The sequence below is a fragment of the Musca domestica genome, unplaced genomic scaffold (assembly GCF_030504385.1).
Source record: "Musca domestica strain aabys unplaced genomic scaffold, Musca_domestica.polishedcontigs.V.1.1 24, whole genome shotgun sequence".
Classification (NCBI taxonomy): Eukaryota; Metazoa; Arthropoda; class Insecta; order Diptera; family Muscidae; genus Musca; species Musca domestica.
Window position 1 is genome coordinate 4,577,220 of NW_026712272.1, and position 23,078 is coordinate 4,600,297.

General features: G+C 35.4%; 1 protein-coding gene across 5 annotated transcripts in view; it reads left to right on the forward strand.

Moving 5' to 3' along the window:
• LOC101893926 (probable ubiquitin carboxyl-terminal hydrolase FAF) overlaps positions 1-20,409 on the forward strand; it is a 55,979-nt gene extending 35,570 nt beyond the window's left edge. For 3 of the 5 annotated variants that reach the window (XM_011294216.3, XM_011294218.3, XM_011294217.3), the window contains exons 7-19: positions 3,762-5,133; positions 5,201-5,594; positions 7,507-7,822; positions 7,895-8,048; positions 8,116-8,266; positions 8,674-8,982; positions 9,062-9,173; positions 11,094-11,203; positions 11,276-11,627; positions 11,702-11,961; positions 12,016-12,592; positions 14,083-14,595; positions 19,744-20,409. In XM_011294216.3, coding sequence (XP_011292518.1) covers positions 3,762-5,133; positions 5,201-5,594; positions 7,507-7,822; positions 7,895-8,048; positions 8,116-8,266; positions 8,674-8,982; positions 9,062-9,173; positions 11,094-11,203; positions 11,276-11,627; positions 11,702-11,961; positions 12,016-12,592; positions 14,083-14,595; positions 19,744-20,115 — 4,992 coding nt within the window. In that variant the 3' untranslated portion in view covers positions 20,116-20,409. Of the gene's footprint in view, positions 1-3,761; positions 5,134-5,200; positions 5,595-7,506; positions 7,823-7,894; positions 8,049-8,115; positions 8,267-8,673; positions 8,983-9,061; positions 9,174-11,093; positions 11,204-11,275; positions 11,628-11,701; positions 11,962-12,015; positions 12,593-14,082; positions 14,596-14,920; positions 15,087-19,743 lie in introns of all 5 variants that reach the window. The other 2 variants (XM_059123357.1, XM_059123356.1) reach the window with 2 other exon arrangements.
• Positions 20,410-23,078: the final 2,669 nt, after the last annotated feature.

Below are 23,078 nucleotides of genomic sequence, written 5' to 3' on the forward strand. Positions count from 1 at the left end.
AAGTTAGGCTGAACATTGTTAAAAGCATTACTCAACTGTGGCCTATTCTGATAGTTTACCTGCCTAGTCTGTATTGATTGATCCACGTCCATTGGTACAGCAGGTTTAGGAGGAAGTGGGGGTCTGTATCCTCCGTATTGGGGGTGTCCAAAATTATTCACTACTGGAGGTCGATTCGAAAAGTTCGCCGGCCCTCCGTATTGTTGTTCTCCACTTCGGAAATTCCGATAACGATATTGAGTAGGGCCTCTGTACCTTTGGTCACCTTGAAAATTCCTATCACCAATCGTCAGCTGTGGGTAAAAATGTCTAGGAGGGTTAGTTTGGGGGATCCTGTTTGGTCTAGATCCTTTCTCGGTAGCGTGTTGAATACGCACACCTAGATTACCTAATTTTAAACAGGCATTTAGAGCCTGAGGCAAACTTGTCGGGTTTGTAACACTCATTAAGCTTGGAAGATTACCATTAAGTCCTCGAATAAAGGTGTCCAAAGCCTTGTCCCTATATGTTTGGGTCAATACATCCAAAGCCTCGTTCCCTATATCCAGACAATCAATCTTGTCCAGAATCAAAGACAAATGGTGGTAAACCTTCTGGTAAAAATCTGTTATGGTTTGCCCACCCTGAGATAGGACGGTCATTTGATACTCTAAGGTCGAAATATCTCTCTTATCTGAAAAATGAAGCACTAAACACTTTCTTATCGCTTTCCAATTTAATGGGGTCCGATAAGACTCCAAAGCCGTGTCGGCCTCACCAACAATTTTATGCCTAACAGTGTGTAGAATTGTGAAGTATTTGGTTGTTCCCCTTTGTGACTCATAAATGTTCATGATCCTATCAACAGCTTTCCTCCACGAACTAAATTCTCCTGGCTTGCCCGAGAATTCCCTTAACGTCTTCACTATGTCTGGTATTCTCTCTCCTTCTGAGATATCCCCAGATCCTTCTATGTCGACATCTTTAGTGGCGGTAACATCCTCCCCCTGTTTGAGAAGGTTTGCCACCGTCTCACTTATTATTCGTTTCACCTCATTAGTCTGACTTTCCGTAAAGGGATTAAACCTTACGGGAGCTGCCCCAGAAGGCGAAGATGTCTGTCCTGAAACACTCATAGCTTCGACCCTTGTTATTAAGTTGTTTAAATCTTCCGGCATTGGCCGCTCGAAAAAAAGGAGAAAAAGAAACACCAAATCCTAGTTCTCGTCACAAATCTATTATCAAAATTTCTTTAAACTTATTTCAGCACGGATATGACTCTTTAAATTTGGATGCCACACTCTATTTTTTTGTTTAACTTAATCTAACATTTCATATTTCTTACATTTGTTAATTTCGCACAAATATGATTTTTTTTGTGAATTTAGATGTCACACTTTATTTTTTGTTTTACCTTACTCTAACATTTCTTTCTTCTTACTTTGTTATTTTTGTTAAACGTATTCTAGCACAAATATGATTTTTTGTAAATTAGATTTCACACTTTCACTTTCTGTGTTATTCCTTATTTTGTTTAATTTTATTTTAACATTTCTTCTTTTTTACTTTTGTTAAATTTATAATAACTTACTAATAATAATTTGATCATTTTCCTTATATCCCGGTAGTCCGCTAGTTCTTACGTAACATCCTTTTCGTACTCCTACTCAGGAACGGTTCTCGTACCGGCTGTTGGGATGTTTTAATCCTTGTGGTTGTTGGGTTCTAGGATGTGTTGATCCTTGTAGTTGTTGGGCGCCAGTTAATGTTAGAAGTTAAAGTTTATTTCACACTGCTATGGTGTTTCTTTATTTTGTTACTAACATTTATGTTGCGGTGCTATGCACCTCTCTTGTTGGATTTACAATTATGAATCCCTTCAACTTAAAACTAATATTATACTGCAGCCTGGTCGTGCTCGTTATTACGCTGAGTCATCACTTGCGGTGCGCTGGTATTAGTGCGCGTGTTTGTGGCGGATGACTGCCCTGGTGTCATATTCCTGTTGATTTGTCGGACTGCTTGCGCAGCATAATGATGGGAATGTTTACTAGTTGGTTTGCATATTTAGTTTGATGTTTATTAGGGTGAGCCGTTAACTTATATATCACTTGATACGGCCAAAACGTTCCTTCTCGAAATAGTATTGGATATTGGGAGACGATCTAGTGGTGTCCGCCCGTGTTATAAACGGTTATAAAATGACAAATAAGCTTCCGATTCTCTTCATATTTTACATATCCTTATATTTCTACCAACACAAGATCTGGTGGGAAGATGGGATAGCAAAGCAATGAAAATGTTGAATAAACAAAACACTTAGGTCCGAAGTAAGCGTCCGATTTTTTTCAAACTTCATTCATTCCAACATTTTTAACAACACAAGATCTGGTGCAAAGATGTCAGATATTGACCCTCTCCTTCTGGTACCTCTACCACAGAGGTGTCAAAATTTCGAATAACCAAAAAAGACCCATAAAAAGGGAAATAACCTTCCGAATATCTTCATAATTCACATATCACATATCTGGTGAGACAGCCCACTCCCTTTTGCTACCTCCCCCACAAAGGGGGCAAAATTTTGAATAACCAAAACGAAACAAAATGAATTGGGTAAAAAAATTTTACTCAAATTTATATTATGTCTGCAGAACGTTCAATACCAAGAACATGGGTTATGCAGGTCCACGTTTTGGTATAGCCCCCATATAATAGAATCTCCCTATTTTGGGTATTTTGGTGATTTGCGCTACATTATTCACCGGAAATGTTTCAAATTTGGTATTTGAAGTTGGTAATGGATGCTACAGCCTATGACAAAAAATGTTCTGTGCAGGTCCACGTTTTGGTATAGCTCTCATAAGACTCCACCTCCCGATATTCGATATTTTGATGATTTTAGCGACATTATTCACCGGTATTGTTTCAAATTTGGTATTTGAAGTTGGTAATGGATACTACAGCCTATGACAAAAAATGTTCTGTGCAGGTCCACGTTTTGGTATAGCTCCCATATGACTCCACCTCCCGATATTCGGTATTTTGTTGATTTTAGCGACAAGATTCACCGAAATTGTTTCAAATTTGGTATTTGAATTTCGTAATGGATACTACAGCCTAAGGCAGAAAATTGTCTGTGCAGGTCCACGTTTCGGTATAGCCCCTATATAATGGTACCTCCCTTTATTCGGTATTTTGATGATTTTAGCGACATTATTCACCGGAATTGTTTCAAATTTGGTGTTTGAAGTTGGTAATGGATACTACAGCCTAAGACAGAAAATGTTCTGGGCAGCTCCATCTTTTGGTATAGCCAGCCCCCATATGACGGTACCTCCCGATATTCGGTATTTTGATGATGTTAGCGACATTATTCACCGGAATTGTTTCAAATTTGGTATTTGTATTTCGTAATGGATACTACAGCCTATGACAGAAAAAATTCTGTGCAGGTCCTCGTTTTGGTATAGCCTCCATATAACGGTTCCTCCCGAATTTCGGTATTTTGATGATTTTAAGGACATTTCGCATTTGAATTTTGTAATGGCTTATGACAAAAGCAGTCTATGCAGGTCCACTTCGTTATTAGACCCTAATATAACGGCTACTTTCCGTATTTTTAATTTAAACAGAATTTTTGACGGATTCATATTTTTTCTTTTTTTTAAATTGCCAATTTCGTTCTAAATGGTGAAGGATATTTCAAGTTCGGCCCGACCGAACTTACAGAGTTTTTACTTGGTTCTCTTCACATTTGATTTATTTGCGTTTCTTTCTTTCAGATCAATCCCCAAGATTGCACCCCCGAAATGCTATTCTTACATCCCACCCCAGCTCAAGTTCACTACAATCTCTGTGTACTGAATAGCCTGCTAATTCCCGCTCTCGATCCGTACGGTGAAAATGCTTTATTAATACAATCGTCATGGCTGCATTCCGGTTGTGCCCATTTCATATTGGAACTGCTGACGAAAAATAATTTCTTACCCAATGCCGATATGCACACGAAGCGGGCATCATTCCAGTGTGTTTTGCGTCTGGCCAAACTATTCCTCTACATTGTGGGCTGTGTGCTGTCACGGGTGGGCGACGAACCGACTCTGTGCGAATACGATGTGGGCTCCAGATCCCAGGTGGATATTCTAAAACAAATCTTAACCTCAATACCAAATACCTCAGAGATTACTTTAAGAGCCATCTCACAGAAATTGGCTGAGAATTTAGCCACGGAAATGTTATCGGCTTGTCCTGAGGGTGAACGTTGTCGGGTGCTGTTTGCCAGTACTCTGCAGTGGTCATGTCCCGATATATCGACCATTAAGGCTGTGGTCCAACTGGCCTGGGCATCGTCGTGCGGCAATTTACAGGCGCTGGGTACAAAGAATGATTTTGCCGATGACAACTCAACACCGGATAGCCAAGATTTTATGGTCTGTAAAGAGGCTTTGGAGGTGCTGACCATTTCGTTGGTTCTCAATCCAAGTGCCAATGAGGCTTTGAATTCTGATCCATTGTGGCCGAAATTTATAACATCATTGATATTGAAGAATCAATCGAGGCATGTGCGACAAGTGGCAGCGGAACAGCTGTTTTTGACCTGCACCTATTGTGCCGGCGATCGAAGGCCATTTGCCTATATGGTCAATCTATTGATTAGTTCATTGAAGACCCTAGTGCCACAGCATGAGGCCACCTGTGCCGATTTCTTCCAGCTGCTGTGTCGCACTCTGTCCTATGGCTGTCTGGTCAATTGGCCCTTAAACATTGGCGAGGGTCTGCTGGCCGAGGAAATCAAATGGCTGCAAAAGATACGGGAAAATGTCACCACCACGGGCGATATACAGGTCCATGAAGATCTACTCGAAGGTCATTTGTGCTTAGCCAAGGAATTGATGTCTTTCCTAATGCCCGAAACGAAGGCCCAACTCAACGACTTAATACACGAGCTGATCGATGCATTCTTGTTCACCGCCTCCAGGGAGTACTTGCATTTACGTAAAAGTGGTAAATTGAAAACCGAAACTGCCCCTCCTCCGGTGTGTCGTAGTCCGCACACAATAGCCGCTGCCTGTGAATTATTGATAGCGTTATGTCAGAATTGCGTTCCTAATATGAAATTATTAACGAATACTCTAATAGATTTTGTGTGTACAGGTAAGGTGTCCCCTCTGGGACTCTAGGTGATGTTCTATATGTAATTATCTTTTGCTTCTTCTTCTAGATACCGATCCCCTGCGTGAATGGGATTATTTGCCGCCAGTGGGCCCCAGACCAGCCAAGGGTTTTTGTGGTCTAAAAAATGCCGGTGCCACTTGCTACATGAATTCGGTGTTACAACAACTATATATGGTACCCTCGATACGTGTGGGTATCTTGAAAGCCGAGGGAGCGGCCACCAATGAAAGTGAAGATTTTAGCGGTGAACCAGAATCGAATGTTCTCATGGCGGCTGCTGGTGCCTCGCCCTTTTTCAATTCCAATAACGATGACAGCAACAATGACACCAGGAAGAACTATCATGTCGTCATTCTGAAACATGTACAGGCGATTTTTGCCCATTTGGGACACAGTGCATTACAGTTTTATGTGCCACGCGGTTTGTGGACACATTTCAAGTGAGTATAGAATGCCGTCGAGGCAATAGGATTTTTCCATTAATGGGTTAATCAAAATCAAAACAAGTAAAAAAGTATCGGTCGGTTTTGCAGACAGATGTATAGGCTATATAGCCAATGTTGAATTATTTAAAAATATTTTGACTTGTGTTTAGATTATTTAAACTGTTGACCCTCTATGGAGTAGGTTCAGAAGGAATGGGCCAATAATGTCCATTTCGTATCGGACCTAAATAAATAGCAAGTTATGACAGATAAAAATTGTGACCCTTTGTGGTTCTAGAAGGTGTTCGATGATATATATCATCTTCACAGCAGATCTTGTGTTTGTAGAAATAATGGGATGTACGAAATTTGAAGAGAACCGGATGCTTATTTCAAATTTTATGATAGTTTTGGTTATTCAAAATTGTGACCCTTTTGGGGGGAGGTACCACAATAAATGGTTCGATCTCTACCATCTTCATAACATACCTTGTGTTATCGAAAGTGTTGAGATGTGTGAAATATGAAGAGAACAGGATGCTTATTTTGGATTTTATGATTGTTTTGGCTATTCAAAACGTTGACCCTTTGTGGGGGAGGTACCAGAAGAAATGGTCCGATCTCTAACATCTTTTTAACAGATCTTGTGTTGATGGAAATATAAAGATAATCTAAGTTTGAATGGAATCGAATGTTAATTTCGCGTTTTATAAGCTTCATGAAAAATTCAAAATTTTTAAACATCTGTGTGGGGGAGGTACCAGAAGGAGTGGACCGATATATTCCCTCTTCAAAAATATTATGATGTGTTTAATTTAAATACAATCGGACTCGATCATTAAATTTTTTAATTATAATTCAAAATGTTGACCATTTATTGGGGGAGGTACTTGATGGAGTGGACCGATATTGTACATTTTCGCTCCTGACCTAGCACTGATGGAAATATTAATATATGCGAAGTTGAACCAAAATCGAGATATCCTTTCTCTTTCAGTGCAGTAAATTATTTTCTTTAAAAATGTTGGCATTTTGTGGGGGGAGGTATCAGAAGGAGTAGACCGATATTGCTCATCTCCGAACTCGATCTAAGCTTGACAATAATATTACGATGTACCAAGTTTGGATCAAATCGGATACTCCCTTCGAGAGTTATCTAGCGTACCAGCCAGCCGGACAGACGGTAATAAGGGGGGAAGGACGGACAACCCTAGATCGTTTTGGCCATATCAAATGATATAAACCACATAGACATATGGCTGAGGGTATACTATTCTCTCAAGTTTAGCTGAGGTTTTGGCAGAGTGGTTGGGCTTTTTTTGGCAGCCACATCACTCTGAGGCCGATGCTGCATTGTGTTTATTCTGAATAAAGAGTGGAAGAGAGAGAATAGTTTGTAGAATTAAAGAAGGCAGAAGTCCAACCAAATCACCAGTATCCTCACAAAAGCACTTTAAATGTTTAGTCGCCATATGTCTATCAAAGTTAGGTAGGGTTTTGGGTTGATTGTTTTTTTTTTTTTTTTGGCACCCACTTCACTCGGAGGCCGACTCCATTGTGTTCATACGGAAAAAAGAGAGGAGGTATAGAGTTGATGTCGATCACCAGTAATTTGAAATTTCCCACTCTCACAAAAAAATGATATTAAGGTCTCCCTTTTGGTCCAGTCCCAATGAATTTGATTTTAGGTATTTTCAAGGTCTCGACTCAGTCAAATTTATATTTCGGGTTATTTTTGGTTAGATTAACTCCTCTAAATTAATATTCAATATAGGTATATCCCTCATATATCTTAATTTCCATACTTATCCATAAATAATGATTTCACATGGTACAGGGTATAAAAAGTTCGGCCCACCTGAATTTGAATTAATTTTAACTTTTTTTTAATCGGTAATTTTTTTTCTTCTCCTTTCTCATTTATTAGACTCCAAGGTGAACCCGTCAACTTACGTGAACAACAAGATGCTGTGGAATTTTTCATGTCTCTTTTCGAAAGTCTGGATGAGGGCCTCAAGGCCTTGGGTCATACCCAATTGATGAATGCCACATTGGGCGGTTCGTTTAGTGATCAGAAAATCTGTCAAGAATGTCCACATCGTTACTCGAAAGAGGAGCCCTTTAGTGTTTTCAGTGTGGACATTAGAAATCATAGTTCGTTAACCGAATCTCTAGAGCAGTACGTTAAAGGTGAACTCTTGGAGGGCGCTGATGCATACCATTGTGATAAATGTGATAAGAAAGTAAGTTCCAGCACCTCCCTTTATGCCATACAAACTCGTTCTAATTTTCTCTTCCTTCCCTGCCTCTTTTAGGTAGTTACAATTAAGCGGTTATGTGTAAAGAAATTACCGCCTGTATTAGCCATACAATTGAAACGTTTTGAATATGATTATGAACGTGTTTGCGCGATTAAATTTAATGATTACTTTGAATTTCCAAGACTTTTAGATATGGAGCCCTATACAGGTGATTTGATGAGAGATCAAATATGGAATTTATTTCAATACTAATTTGGTATTTCTTTTCTTTACAGTATCTGGCCTAGCCAAACTGGAGGGCGAAGTAATCGAGGTTGGCGATAATTGCCAATCGAATGATGAATGTACCAAATACGAATTGACTGGTATTGTTGTGCATAGCGGCCAGGCTTCCGGTGGCCATTATTTCAGTTACATTCTATCAAAGTAAGTGGTGGAATAAAATCTATATTTTATTTAAAAAAATCAAGTTTCGACTCTTGGGGTCAAATTAATCAAACCATTCAAATATTTTAAAAATCGAATTGTCCTTTGTCAAAATGTTAAAAACGTTTTTTAGAAAGAGTTCTAAATGCCTTTCTACAAGAAGTGCTAAGTCAAAAATTTCAAGAGAAGTGCCCTATACTCTATAAAAAGACCTTTGCTAAGAAAACTCATGTTATCTTCTTTTGACAAAAACCTATCTGGTTCTCTTTAAGAAGAGGCATGTGAGGTTTCTCTGACAAGATGTGATTTCTCTGTCTTCTGTGGATGTTTGGATAATATTTGACCTTGTAATTAATATTTCAATACATATCAATCACTTCAAATATTTTTCATCCTCTATTTTCCAGAAATCCCTCCACTGGCAAAGAACAATGGTATAAATTCGATGATGGTGAAGTTACCGAATGTAAAATGAACGAAGACGAAGAAATGAAGGCCCAGTGCTTTGGCGGTGAATATATGGGCGAAATATACGATAGCAACCTAAAGCGAATGCAATATCGCCGACAGAAACGTTGGTGGAATGCCTATATGCTATTCTATACACGCTGTGATCAAAAACCAATACAATTTGAACCGAGTGTAGAGCAACTTTCATTAGCGGAAAGTCGTAATTTTGTATTGCCATTGCCAAAACCGATTGAGAGGAGTGTTAGGTATGAATTCAATATTTTTTTATATTATTTTCAATTTAAAAATTGTTGATCATGATTTCTTGTGTTTTGCTTTTTTTAGGAATCAGAATATACGTTTCTTGCATTCAAGAAGTATATTTTCTGTAGAATTTTTCAATTTTATTAAAAAATTGGTTAGTTGCAGTATTCCTCCCATTAGGGCCGAAAAAGTGGTAAGTAGATATTATTTTTATTTTTATGTTCAATTGAAATTTTCCAATTAAATTTTCTATAGAAAAATTTCACTATAAATATTTTTTCTATAGAAAAACTTCACTATCAATATTTTTCTATAGAAAAACTTCAATGTCGATATTTCTTCTATAGAAAAACTTCACCATCGATATTTCTTCTATAGAAAAACTTCACCATCGATATTTCTTCTATAGAAAAACTTCACTATCGGTATTTTTTCTATAGAAAAAACTTCGCTATCGATATTTTTCTATAGAAAACATTTTACTATCAATATTTTATCTATAGAAAAATTTCATTTCTAATATTTTTCCTATAGGAAAATATCACTGACGATACATTTTCTATAGCAAAATATTACTATCGATAAATTTGCTATATAAAATGTTCACTATCGATAAATTTTTTATATAAAACGATGATTCTATAGACTAATTTCACTATCGATAAATTTTCTATAGGAAAAGTTAACTATCGAGAAATTTTCTATACAAAAAGTTAACTATCGATAAATTTTCTATACAAAAAGTTAAATATCCATAAATTTTCTATAGAAAATGTTAACTATCCATAAATTTTCTATAGAAAATGTTAACTATCCATAAAATTTCTATAGAAAATGTTCACTATCGATACATTTTCTATAGAAAATGTTCACTATCGATACCTTTTCTATAGAAAATTTTCACTATCGATACATTTTCTATAGAAAATTTTCACTATCGATAAATTTTCTACAGAAAATTTTCACTATCGATATTTTTAAAATATTTTAAAATTCACTGTCGATATTTTTTCTATAGAAAAAATTCTTATTTGATATTTTTTCCATAGAAAAATTTTACTATCGATATTTTTACTATAGGATAATATCACTATCGATATTTTTTTTATGGCAAAATATCATTGTCTATATTTTTTCTATAAGAAAAAATCACTATCGATATTTTTTCTATGGCAAAATATCATTGTCTATATTTTTTCTATAAGAAAATATTATATTATTATTATTTCTGTAGAAAATTTTCACTATCGATAAATTTTCTATAGAAAATGTTCACTATCGATAAATTTTCTATAGAAAATGTTCACTATCGATAATCTTTCTATAGAAAATGTTCACTATCGATAATCTTTCTATAGAAAATTTTCACTATCGATCAATTTTCTATAGAAAATTTTCACTATCGATCAATTTTCTATAGAAAATTTTCACTATCGATCAATTTTCTATAGAAAATTTTCACTATCGATCAATTTTCTATAGAAAATTTTCACTATCGATCAATTTTCTATAGAAAATTTTCACTATCGATACATTTTCTATAGAAAATTTTCACTATCGATAAATGTTCTATAGAAAATTTTCACTATCGATAAATGTTCTATAGAAAATTTTCACTATCGATAAATGTTCTATAGAAAATTTTCACTATCGATAAATGTTCTATAGAAAATTTTCACTATCGATAAATGTTCTATAGAAAATTTTCACTATCGATAAATTTTCTATAGAAAATTTTCACTATCGATAAATTTTCTATAGAAAATTTTCACTATCGATAAGTTTTCTATAGAAAATTTTCACTATCGATAAATTTTCTATAGAAAATTTTCACTATCGATAAATTTTCTATAGAAAATGTTCACTATCGATAAATTTTCTATAGAAAATGTTCACTATCGATTAATTTTCTATAGAAAATTTTCACTATCGATAAATTTTCTATAGAAAATGTTCACTATCGATTAATTTTCTATAGAAAATTTTAACTATCGATTAATTTTCTATAGAAAATTTTCACTATCCATAAATATTCTAAAATTTTTTTCTTTGTATCGATAATTTTTTATCTTGTATTTATTTATTTTAATTTGTCTTACGTTTTCCCTTACAGACCCCATCCGCTGAAGAACTATCCCTATTGGGTGTCCAATTGGCTTCACAATTTCTATTTCATACCGGTTTTCGTACAAAGAAAACATTGCGTGGACCAGTTATTGAATGGTAAGTTGTCACACATAACTCCAGCTCAATATTTCTGTAATAATTTTCCGGACTATATTATTCTTCTTCCAGGTATGATACCCTATCACATCATATACGTTATTCATCGGCTGTACGCAAATGGTTTGCCAGCAATGCATTACTTAGTCCACCAACACGTTTGGGCGAATACATTTTAATAGCACCATCACCAGAAGTTCGTACTGTTATTGTTAAATTAGTTGTATTCTTTTGTCATTTTGCCATCAACGATGAGCCGCTGGCTGGCTATGAGGGCAATAATTTATGTGAACAAATTCTCATAAGTGTTCTTAAGTTATTAAAATGTGAAGTAGCAGATCATGGTAAACATTTGCCACACTATTTTAGTTTATTTAGCATGTATGTTGGTTTAGGCATACAAGAGAAGCAACAACTTTTAAAGGTAAGCAGGTGTGGAGTTGGCAGGGTGCGATTTTAAAATATTTTTTTAATAACGTTACTATTTCATTGCCACAGTTAAATGTTCCCGTTATATTTATGCAAGTGGCTTTGGATGAGGGACCTGGTCCTTCAATAAAATATCAATATCCCGAATTGAGTAAACTACATCAAGTTGTATCACAATTAATACGCTGCAGTGATATTTCCGACAAATGTCAATCGTCAAATCCCCAAGGAAGACCGCTACCGAATCCTTATAAAGATCCCAGTATAAGTCATGAAGATTTAATGCCTTTATCACCAGAATGTGTTGATATCTTGTTCAATAGGACGGGGTAATATTGTTATAATAGAAACATATTTTCATATTAAATTCATTTTCTTTACAGTTACATTAAAAAGCTCATTGAGGACACAAATGTGGGAGAAGAGGGCCTAAAACTATTACAGTATTGCAGTTGGGAAAATCCCCATTTCTCTCGTGCCGTTCTCACTGAGCTTCTGTGGCAATGCGGCTTTGCCTATTGTCATGACATGCGCCATCACACCGAGCTGTTGCTTCATATTCTATTGATCGAAGATTCGTGGCAACATCATCGCATTCACAACGCTTTAAATGGTGTCGCTGAAGAGCGAGAGGGTCTACTCGAGACAATACAACGTTCGAAGACCCATTACCAAAAGCGAGCCTATCAAATCATTAAGTGTCTAACACAATTGTTCCACAAGTCATCGGTGGCATTACAAATGTTAAATTCAAATCCATCGGTCAGTAGACATTGGATAATTGCTGTGGAATGGCTGCAGGATGAATTGGATCGCCAGCGTGGCATTGGATGTCAATATAATTCATATTCATGGTCACCACCGGCTCAAAGTAATGACAACACAAATGGCTATATGTTAGAGAGATCGCATTCGGCAAAGAATACCTGGTCCATGGCATATGAATTGTGTCCCGAAGAGGTAAGAAAAAAATTTAGAGTAGGAGAAAGTGGAGCGAGAAATATCGCTAAATTTTCTATAGAAAATGTTCACTTTCGATAAATATTCTAAAGAAAATACTCACTATCGATAAATTTTCTCCAGAAAAATTTCACTATTTATTTTTTTTTCACTATTTATATAGAAAGTATTCACTATCGATAAATCTTCTAAAGAAAATACTCACTATCGATAAATTTTCTCCAGAAAAATTTCACTATTTATTTTTTTTCACTATTTATATAGAAAGTATTCACTATCGATAAATTTTCTACAGAAAATTTTCACTATCGATAAATTTTCTACAGAAAATTTTCACTATCGATAAATTTTCTACAGAAAATTTTCACTATCGATAAATTTTCTACAGAAAATTTTCACTATCGATAAATTTTCTACAGAAAATTTTCACTATCAATAAATTTTCTATAGAAAATGTTCACTATCGTTAAATTTTCTATAGAAAATGTTCACTATCGTTAAATTTTCTATAGAAAATGTTCACTATCGTTAAATTTTCTATAGAAAATGTTCACTATCGATAAATTTTCTATAAAAAATGTTCACTATCGATAAATTTTCTATAGAAAAATAGCACTATCGACAAATTTTCTATAGAAAAATAGCACTATCGACAAATTTTCTATAGAAAAATAGCACTATCGACAATTTTTCTATAGAAAAATAGCACTATCGACAATTTTTCTATAGAAAAATAGCACTATCGACAATTTTTCTATAGAAAAATAGCACTATCGATAATTTTTCTACAGAAAAATAGCACTATCGATAATTTTTCTACAGAAAAATAGCACTATCGATAATTTTTCTACAGAAAAATAGTACTATCGATAATTTTTCTACAGAAAAATAGCACTATCGATAATTTTTCTACAGGAAAATAGCACTACCGATAATTTTTCTACAGAAAAATAGGACTATCGATAATTTTTCTACAGAAAAATAGCACTATCGATAATTTTTCTACAGAAAAATAGCACTATCGATAATTTTTCTACAGAAAAATAGCACTATTGATAATTTTTCTACAGAAAAATAGCACTATCGATAATTTTTCTATAGAAAAATATCACTATCGATAATTTTTCTATAGAAAAATATCACTATCGATAATTTTTCTATAGAAAAATATCACTATCTATAATTTTTCTATAGAAAAATATTCACTATCGATAAATTTTCTACAGAAAATTTTCCCTATCTATAACATTTCTACAGAAAATTTTCACTATCGATAAATTTTCTACAGAAAATTTTCACTATCGATAAATTTTCTATAGAAAATATTCTCTATGGATAAATTGTCTATAGATTGAAAAATTAAACTAAATTAAAAAAAATACAAAATATCCCAAAAAAATGTATCGACAATTATTTATTCATATTTTTTCAAGTTTTATCCATTTCTGATAATTCTACATTACATCTCAAATTCCCTCTTCTCTTTTTAGGAACAAGAAGAAACCAATGAATCCGATGCTGAAACCAATGAAGAAACCCAAAGACAACAACAACAGCAGCCACAACAAAACCAGCAATTGAACACAATCAAGTCGTCTGGTGGCAATGAAAAGGTGCCCGATTTGAATATAATTGCCGATTTGATAAGTAAAAATATGTCATCAGAGGAGGAGTCACAACAACAGGAAAAACAAAAACAATTGATGATTTCTCGAAATGCACCAAATGTTAAAAAGCTACTGGTCGGTGTACCACCGGGTGGTTCAACTGGCGAATGGATAGGAAGTGGTGGCAATGTTTCCAATACATTTAATAGCGGTGAGACAAAATCCAATGTTGATAATTCCACAACATCGACAACAACAACAGCAGCAGTAACAACAACAACGGGGTCGCCATCCTCCTCTTCAACGATGGCCGTCGTGACTGAAACCCAAACGGAACTATACAATATAAATGGTTTAACTAGTACTTTGAAACATTTGTCGCTATCGCCAAAAACGGTAAGTTTGCATGAAATTGATAAGAAGAAGGAGGAGGAGAAGGGAGTTGCATCGTAGCCCCATTTGTTTTGGTTTGGAATATGGGAATATATAATGTTGTTATGTTATTTTCTTCTCGAATTTATGTTGTTTGCCATTCTAACCAATATTCCCTTTTTTTAATTTTGTTTTTGAATATTTTCCATTCAAAATAATAATAATTTCTAATGATTCCCCTTTTTTCAAATCCAATGTTTTTTTTTTCTAACAATCGACCCCCCTTTCCTTTCTTTCGACTCAACTCAACTCTATCCACTGCCCCTTAACAAAAATAAAAAACCAATAGCGTTCAATGGGCAACAGTAAACAGCAACAACTTCAACAACATCTTCATCAACAACAATTACAGCAACATCAACAACAATTATTACTCCAACAACAACAGCAACAACAACAACAGAAACAACAACGCGGTAACACTTCAAGCCGTTTAGTATGATTTGCTGTGCCAAGTTAGTTTAATTTCCGCTTTACTTTACTTTTCTGTTCTGTTCCGTTCCGTTCCCTTTCATTTCATTGTCATTTTGTTTCTTCAAACTTTTGTTTTCTTTCGTTTTGTTTGTTTATTCATCGAACCACCACAGAGCACCACCAAATATTGCAACAAAAAATATTACAAATATGTGTGTGCGTGCGTGCGTGCATTTTAACAAACTAATTTTTGTTAAGTTTAGTTTTGCTTAATTTCCTAATGGCTTCCACATTTTATTGAATTGTCACCAATGGTTAATCTGTCTTCAGGATAATTCTGCTAACCTTTTGTTTTACACATTTGTTTGGCTTAGCAACAGCAAAATAGTAAAGTTTTTTTTCTTTTACTCTGACTAATTGCAAATCAGATAATCATTTTTGTATATGTCTCGCACCCCATGGCCTTATAATCTAACAGCAGTTTGTAGATAGAAATGAATTGCAATGCGTGCGTTTGAGTACGTGTCTCTGTGTTTTGGAGCTTAACACCTAGCTTGGCATATTTTAAAATACGTTTTCTTTTTAACACCCCCCCCCCCCCCACCACAAAAGTGGGGAGGAAGTTATATTATTTTTGTCATTCTGCTTGAAATTCGATAAAATATTTGGCAGGGATCACACGATGCGTTTGTTTCGGGTAAGCTAGAACAATTCTATGCCGATCTCTCTGTCAGATTGAGTTGTGAAACTTTTTGCAGGCATTTAAATTATTCCTAGGTATCTAAATATACAGGGTGAGATGAAAAAACTGCAACCATTTTCTAAGCCACTCGTCCGACAGCTGTTAAAATTATTCCAGTGACAGTTCATTATATTGTTTACAAGCGGACAAAAGCATTTTGGTGAGAATATTCCAGAAAAGAAGTTATTCGTGATGGAATTCAGGCGTGATAGTGTGATTTCAACAAGTGGCTATTGTTAGAGCATTCCAGCATTTAAATGTGAATAAATCTTTTGTGTCCCGTACCATCGCTCGTTACCGTGATACTGGTAGTGTAGTCCGACGTCAAGAAAGTGGACGGAAGAAAACAGAAACATCAGCGGAAATGGTTCGAAAAGTAACGAAGCGGCTTGATCGAAACCCGCGTCGCAAATATTGAAAAATGAGCTCGGGGCAAAGCCATTAAAATTCCAAAAAGTGCAAGAACTTACACCGCAACAGAAAGAAAATAAACTCAAATGAGCTAAAGAGTTGCTTCGCTTTGCCGAAAGTGGTGAACTACCGAATTTGCTTTTCTCCGTGGAGAAAACATTCGTTGTTCAGCAGTTTGTTAACAATCAAAATGATCGTGTTTACTTGCCAAAGAGGTCAGCTGAAAATGTGCATCTTCGGTTGGCCACCAGAACTCAAGCGCCTCAAGCGGCCATGGTGATGGTGTGGGCCGCCATAACAGCCGATGGTCGCCCTTCGCTCGTATTAATCGACCGTGGCATCAGAATAAATGCCGAACATTATCGCGAAAATATTCTGGAGGGTGTATTAAAGCCTTGGGCACGCAAACATTTTGGCCGCTGGCCTTGGACATTCCAACAGGACTCAGCACCATCGCTCTAAGCACGCGCCACCCAAGAATGGTTACAAAATGAGGTTCCTCGCTTCATTTCCAGCGAACAATGGCCACACAAATCTACGGATACCAATCCGTTGGACTATTGTGTCTGGAGTATTTTGGAAAGCAAGATTGGTACTACAAACTACCAAAGTGTCGATCACATCAAGCAAGCGCTTCACCGGGATGGACCAAAGTACCGCAGAGCAACATTCCGGAAGCGCGTGACGGTTTCATTGGCCGTTTGAAGGCCATAATTCGTGCCAAAGGTGACCAATTCAAACAAATCTAAACTTATTCTAAAATTTGATGCTATTTCCGACATTATTTGCTTTCATTCAATAGAAATGAAAAAATTTTGTAAAAATTATGGCGTTTGACTTTTTTGCAGTTTTTGTATCTCACCCTGTATACCCTCTCTAGCCATATGGCTGTGAGTATAAAAAGTGAATCTTAAGCTAAACTTTTAAAGGAGCCCCTGAAAGGCTTCATACCTTATTTCTTCCGCAAAATACTCCACGTTGTTGAATAACAGAGGCCCAATTGCTGCAAACGTCGACGAATCGATAATTGATGGTGATCATTACCATATTTTCTAAGAACCTAAATAACCCGAAAAGCAGCTTCTTCAATGGGTCGATTAAACTGACCATAAAATGAAAGAAGCATGCGATGAACTTTCTTAACAGAGCACGGATTTGGATAATGAAATTTAATGATTTACAAGCTTTGTTCGTCTGTAAGCCGGTTCAGGGTTAAATTATAGACCAAACAGGAGATGTTTTCAGTGAAACAAAACACGAGAGCTGTTTGATTAAAGCAGTATTGTCAAAAAGATAATGGCTTAAAAATCACCCTTTAATAACGAGCCGAGCAAAATTTAGCCGCCGAAGGAACAAACACTGTTTCATGTCATTGTTCTCGGGTTTATTTTATTGCTTATTTCCATGTCCCTAATTAAAATCACCTTGAGCTTCGTAAAACACTTTCCACTGGTTTGTAAATACTTCGGCTTCCCCATTGCTATTCTAATTTCTGCTTCGGCAGTGATTTAACCTGAATAAAGTGAAATATGTCGTTTAACGATTAGCTTGTGATGCGCACATTGACTTAGTATCAGATTTTATTTTTATCATTTATTTTAGTTCTTCTTTACATTTTGTTTCGATTTATTTCTGTAAGTAAACTGCAACGGCTTGAAATTGTGATTTTGTTTTTGTTTGGCAAATTTAAAATAAAATAATAATTCACAAATTCCAAGAATTAAAAAAAAATGCAAACCACAACACTTTTTACACACACACACCTATACAAAAGAATATTGAAAAAAATAATCAGCAGCTTCACATTTATATTTCACCGACATTTTTGTTTGAAATCAAAATAAACGCTTGTCACTGTTGCGCTTGGCATTATTGTTCGTGTTCTCGATTTAACAGCAACAACAACAACCACACCACTTTGTAAATGTTTTTTACTTATAATGATTTATTTAGTTTTTGTTTGTTTTTCCTGTCAAGCTGCATAATTTTAAGATGCTACCACGTTCTGATTTGATAGGAACAGAAGAGCCTTGAAGGTCCAATATTGGTCATTTATGGATAGAAGCCTATCTGGAAGCATGTGCAGATCATCTACGGATAGTAGAAGCTCTAATGATCTTCAATAAAAAGAATATTCTCTACAGCGGCTCTATGGATAAAAGAACCTCCACAAGTTTCAATAGGTAAAAAGTCCTCTATAGGTCTTCAATAGACTCTCTGCAGGTCTTCTTTCGATAGAAGATCCTCTTAATGGCTTTAATTGGTAAAAAGTTGCTCGAAGACTCTCTATAGGTCTTCTATGGATAGAAGGCCATCGACAGTTCTTATACGAATGGAAGACGTTCTTCAGGTCTTCAGGTGGACAGAAGTACCTCTACCGGTCTTCTATGGATGGAATACCTTCTTCTGGGTAGAATACCCTGTGCAGGTCTTATACGAATACATGGCCCCTACATGTCTTCTGTGCATAGAAGACCCTCTTCAGCTATTCTCTGGATAGAATACAAGGACCCTAAATGTCTTCATGGATAGAAGACCCTCTACAAGCCTTTTATGGATAAAGATTCCAAGGTCCCCCATAAATAGAAGACCTTCAAATGTCTTCTGTGAATAGAAGATCCTCTAAACAAAGGTCTTCTATCTAAAGCTCTTATACCTTTGGGTGAGGTTCAACAGGCCTTCTATGGGCAGTAGATTTTCTACAAGTTTTCTATGCATACAAGGCCCTTCAGGTCTTCTATGAATATAAGAACACCCTCTACCGGCTTTAAATGGATAGAAGAAACTTTACTGGTCTCCTATTTATGGAGCACCCTTTACAGGTCTTCTATGGATAGTAGTCTTGAATTCTGCGAACAAAAGATCCTTTAAACAAAGGTCTTCTATAAATAGAGGACCCTCTACAGCTCTTATACCTTTGGGTGAGATTCAACAGGCCTTTTATGGGCAAGAGATTCTCTACAGGTTTTCTATGGATACAAGGCCCCTCAGGTCTTCTATGGATAAAAGAACAACCTCTACCGGCTTTCAATGGATAGCAGCGACTTTACTGGTCTCCTATTTATGGAGCACCCTCTGCAGGTCTTCTATGGATAGTAGTCTTGAATTCAGTAAATAGAAGACCTGCTATAGTTCTTATACGTTTGGGTGAGGTTCAACATGACTTCTATGGGCAGTAGATTTTTTACAGGTCTTCTATGGATACAAGGCCCCAACAGGTCTTCCATGGATAAAAGAACGCCTTCTACGGGCTTTAAATGAATAGAAGAAACTATACAGGTCTTCTATTAATGGAGGACCCTTTACAGGTCTTTTTCTACAAGTTCTCTACAGTTGTATGGATAGAAGACCCTCTGTAGATCTTTGGTACACAGAAGTATTCAAAAGAAAGTGGTATAATCTTTGAAATCGCCTTGGCAGGATATTTGCCTTTTAAATGTATTTTCTTTTATTTTCGAACAAATATTTTCAAAATTATTCTAATAAATATTTTTCTTTTTTCCTTCTTCTTCTCCTCCATTACCACCCATTTTTCTCCTTTACAGTCCGTCAGCGGCGTCATTAGCACCACGGATATGCCAACAACATCAACAAATATATTGACGACAAATAGCAGTAATACAGTGACTACAACAATGGCAACAACAACAACAGCTACGATGAAAAAGGACAAAGACTTATCGACGACCACACATATTTTAAATGTACTCAACAATCCGGCTATGAGGACCCTTGGGACAATGACAAATGTCTTGGGAGGCGGCGGCGGAAGCGGAGGTAATGTTGCTGATCATTTGCAGACTGTAAATACAACAACCACAACAACAATAAATGACCAACAACAAGCGGAACAAAAGCAGCAGAACATTGAGCAACAGGAACTAACTACAACAACAACAACAGCAAACAACACGTAGATGAAGTTGAAAAATATTGAAATATTATTTAAACTCTACTATGCAAAGGGAAAGAGTAAACGAAAGAAAAACAACAACAACAAGAACCACAACAACAGCAAGAACAAGAACAAGAAAAGCAAACATTTTTTAAAAAATATTAATTATAATAATGATGATGATAAATATAAAAATCGATTTGATGAAACAACAGAAACAAAGAAAATAAACAAAAAGAAAACAATGTTCTTTTTTCACACTAAAGAATTAATTAATTATTAAAAAATAAATAAAAAAAAACAAAAGAAAAAATATTATTAAATAATAATTACTATTAATTTAATATAAAAAAAAATAACAAAAACAAAACCAACAAACTTTATTTCCCCCCTCAATTCAATTTTCAAACAACAACCATACACACATGAAAGAATGTTCCCCCTAAAAGTCCCTTCAACTTTTCAACCAGTCCTGATTATCCTTCACAAATTAAAAAAAAAAAACAATAACAAATAAAACAAATATTCTTAAAAGAAAAAAACGAACGATATTTATATATGTTAGTAATTTATATATATTTTTTAAATTTCTTATTTTTTTTTTAAAAAAGAAGGAGTGGAAAGAGAAGAAATTTCAAAGAATTTAAGGTCATAATTTATAGGTACATTTAGTTGTTTGACGAAAATAATATCAGAGATCCTCCCTAATTCACTATATTCAAATTCAATTTTTCTTAAATAAATAAAATTCAAAAAGTGAGGTTAAGTGATTATTTTTAAAGGCCGAAAGTTAATTATGTCGTTTACTCTCGAAAAAGATAGGACGAATACCTTGGAGTTAGCTTGAAAAAGTAGCACTGAGGAAAATGCTGGGAAAGACTCAGTTGCGGTTTTCTCCTGCAAGAAGTCTTAGGGTAAATTCTGGGGACTTAGACATAAAAAAAAATTCTTTGGCATGGCTAGGAGTATGATTTGTCCTTTCCTATCTCAAATGTCATCATTTTTTACAACAGTTGTCAGAAATGATCTAATGTTGCCTTATCTTTTTATACCCTACACCACATAGTGGTAAGGGTATTATGTCTTTGTGCATTTGTTTGTAACAGGCAAAAGGAAACGAGATAGACCCATAGTTCCTTTTGATGATCTGCATAGAATCACATTCTGAGCCGATTTATGCATGTCCGTCCGTCCGTCTGTCCGTCCGTCCGTCTGTCCATGTATTTTTGTAAACAAAGTACAGTTCGCATTTATTGCCCTATCCAGATGAAATTTTGCACAAATCACTTGTTTGGCCCAAGGACGAACCCTATTGAAATTAGAGATAATCGGTCAAAATTTAGATATAGCTCCCATATATATCTTTGTCCGATCTGCATTTTGTTGTGCACCAAACGTGTAATATCAGTCCGAATAGTATGGAATTTTGCACGTACGATCAGATTGGACCTGAAAATAAGTATACCAAATTTAATCGAAATCGGTTCAGATATACCTATAGCTCCCATATATATTTTTCATCCGATTTGTTATTTTAGTTCTCCGCAGCCGTAATATGCACTCTGTAACAACAATATTTGAGGAAACATATCAAATGCAGCTCAGAAATACCTTTGCAAAATTTTATCGAGATCGGTTCAGATTTGGATATAGCTCCCATATATAACTTCGTCCGATTTATATTTAATTGTGCACCAAACATCTAATATTTGCCCAAATCGGATGAAATTTGCAACTTACCACCGAATTGAGTCTAGAAGCTAGTATGTCAAATTTGGTAAAGATCGGTTCAGATATAGCTATAGCTCCCATATATACTGTTCATCCGATTTGTTATATTTGTTACCCACAGCCGTAATATGCACTCCGTAACAACGATATTCAGGGAAATATATCAAATACAGCTCAGAAATATCTTTGCCAAATTTTATCGAGATCGGTTCCGATTTGGATATAGCTCCCATATATATTTTTATCTGATTTCAAATTAATTGTGCACCAAATGGGCAATACAAGTCCGAATTTAAAAAATACAAATGCTTTGGCATATTTAGTCCTTTGAACTTTAAATTATAATCATAGGGTGTATGATTGAATTCTCCCATAAAAACGTTTAATTGTTAAGCGGAGCTCTACTAAATTAGCAAAGTGGTGTAGGGTATCATAAAGTCGGCCCCGCCCGACTTTAGGACTTTCTTTACTGTTTTTTTTTTTTTTTTAATTGCCAAAGTTAGGACTCCCAACCTGTGAACTTGTCCAAAGCCCAACCTGTTATTTTCCTGAACTCGTCTTATTGCATAACAATATACCACTGTCCAAAGTTAAACGTGAGCAGCGTATATATCTGCTTTTAATAGGAGCAATTGTTAGAATACCTCGAGAGGCGGTTTTGAATTCGATTCGAAATGTTTATTCATTGGACCTTTTAGTCTGATCTCAAATATGCTGAAGCGTACCTACGCTTAATGACTTACACAGTGTTTTTCGCTCTTACCACAGCAGACGGCATCAAACTGGTTCCCAAAACGTTGTAATTATATATTACCCGATCGTGGGAAAAAATCCTCCATCTTCCATCTCAAAAACTTACAGACAGTTATAACAATCTACACCAATGGACCAAAACTTAGAGAAGACCCCAGATCCCTTATTGATTGCATGGAGCTCATCAGCCGGCAGTCGTACAAACAGAATGAGGTTTAACTAGTGCGTTTTTCGGGCAAATCTTACAAATCTCCATGTCTATTGTCCAGATGGTTCTTAAAGCACATAAATGTACAGGACCATATAAATCTGAATTCATAAGGGATAGATAGATATATACTTGAATCAATAGAGAACTCTCCTAATATAACAAAAATGCCTTAGACGACAGCCTGAGACTAGTATCATGAAAATAGTTTGTCATAAAATTTTATTTAACAATACTTGTTCCCTTTTGGTAAAAAAAACAAAGTCGTGTGAATTTAGGACATATTTTCCGGA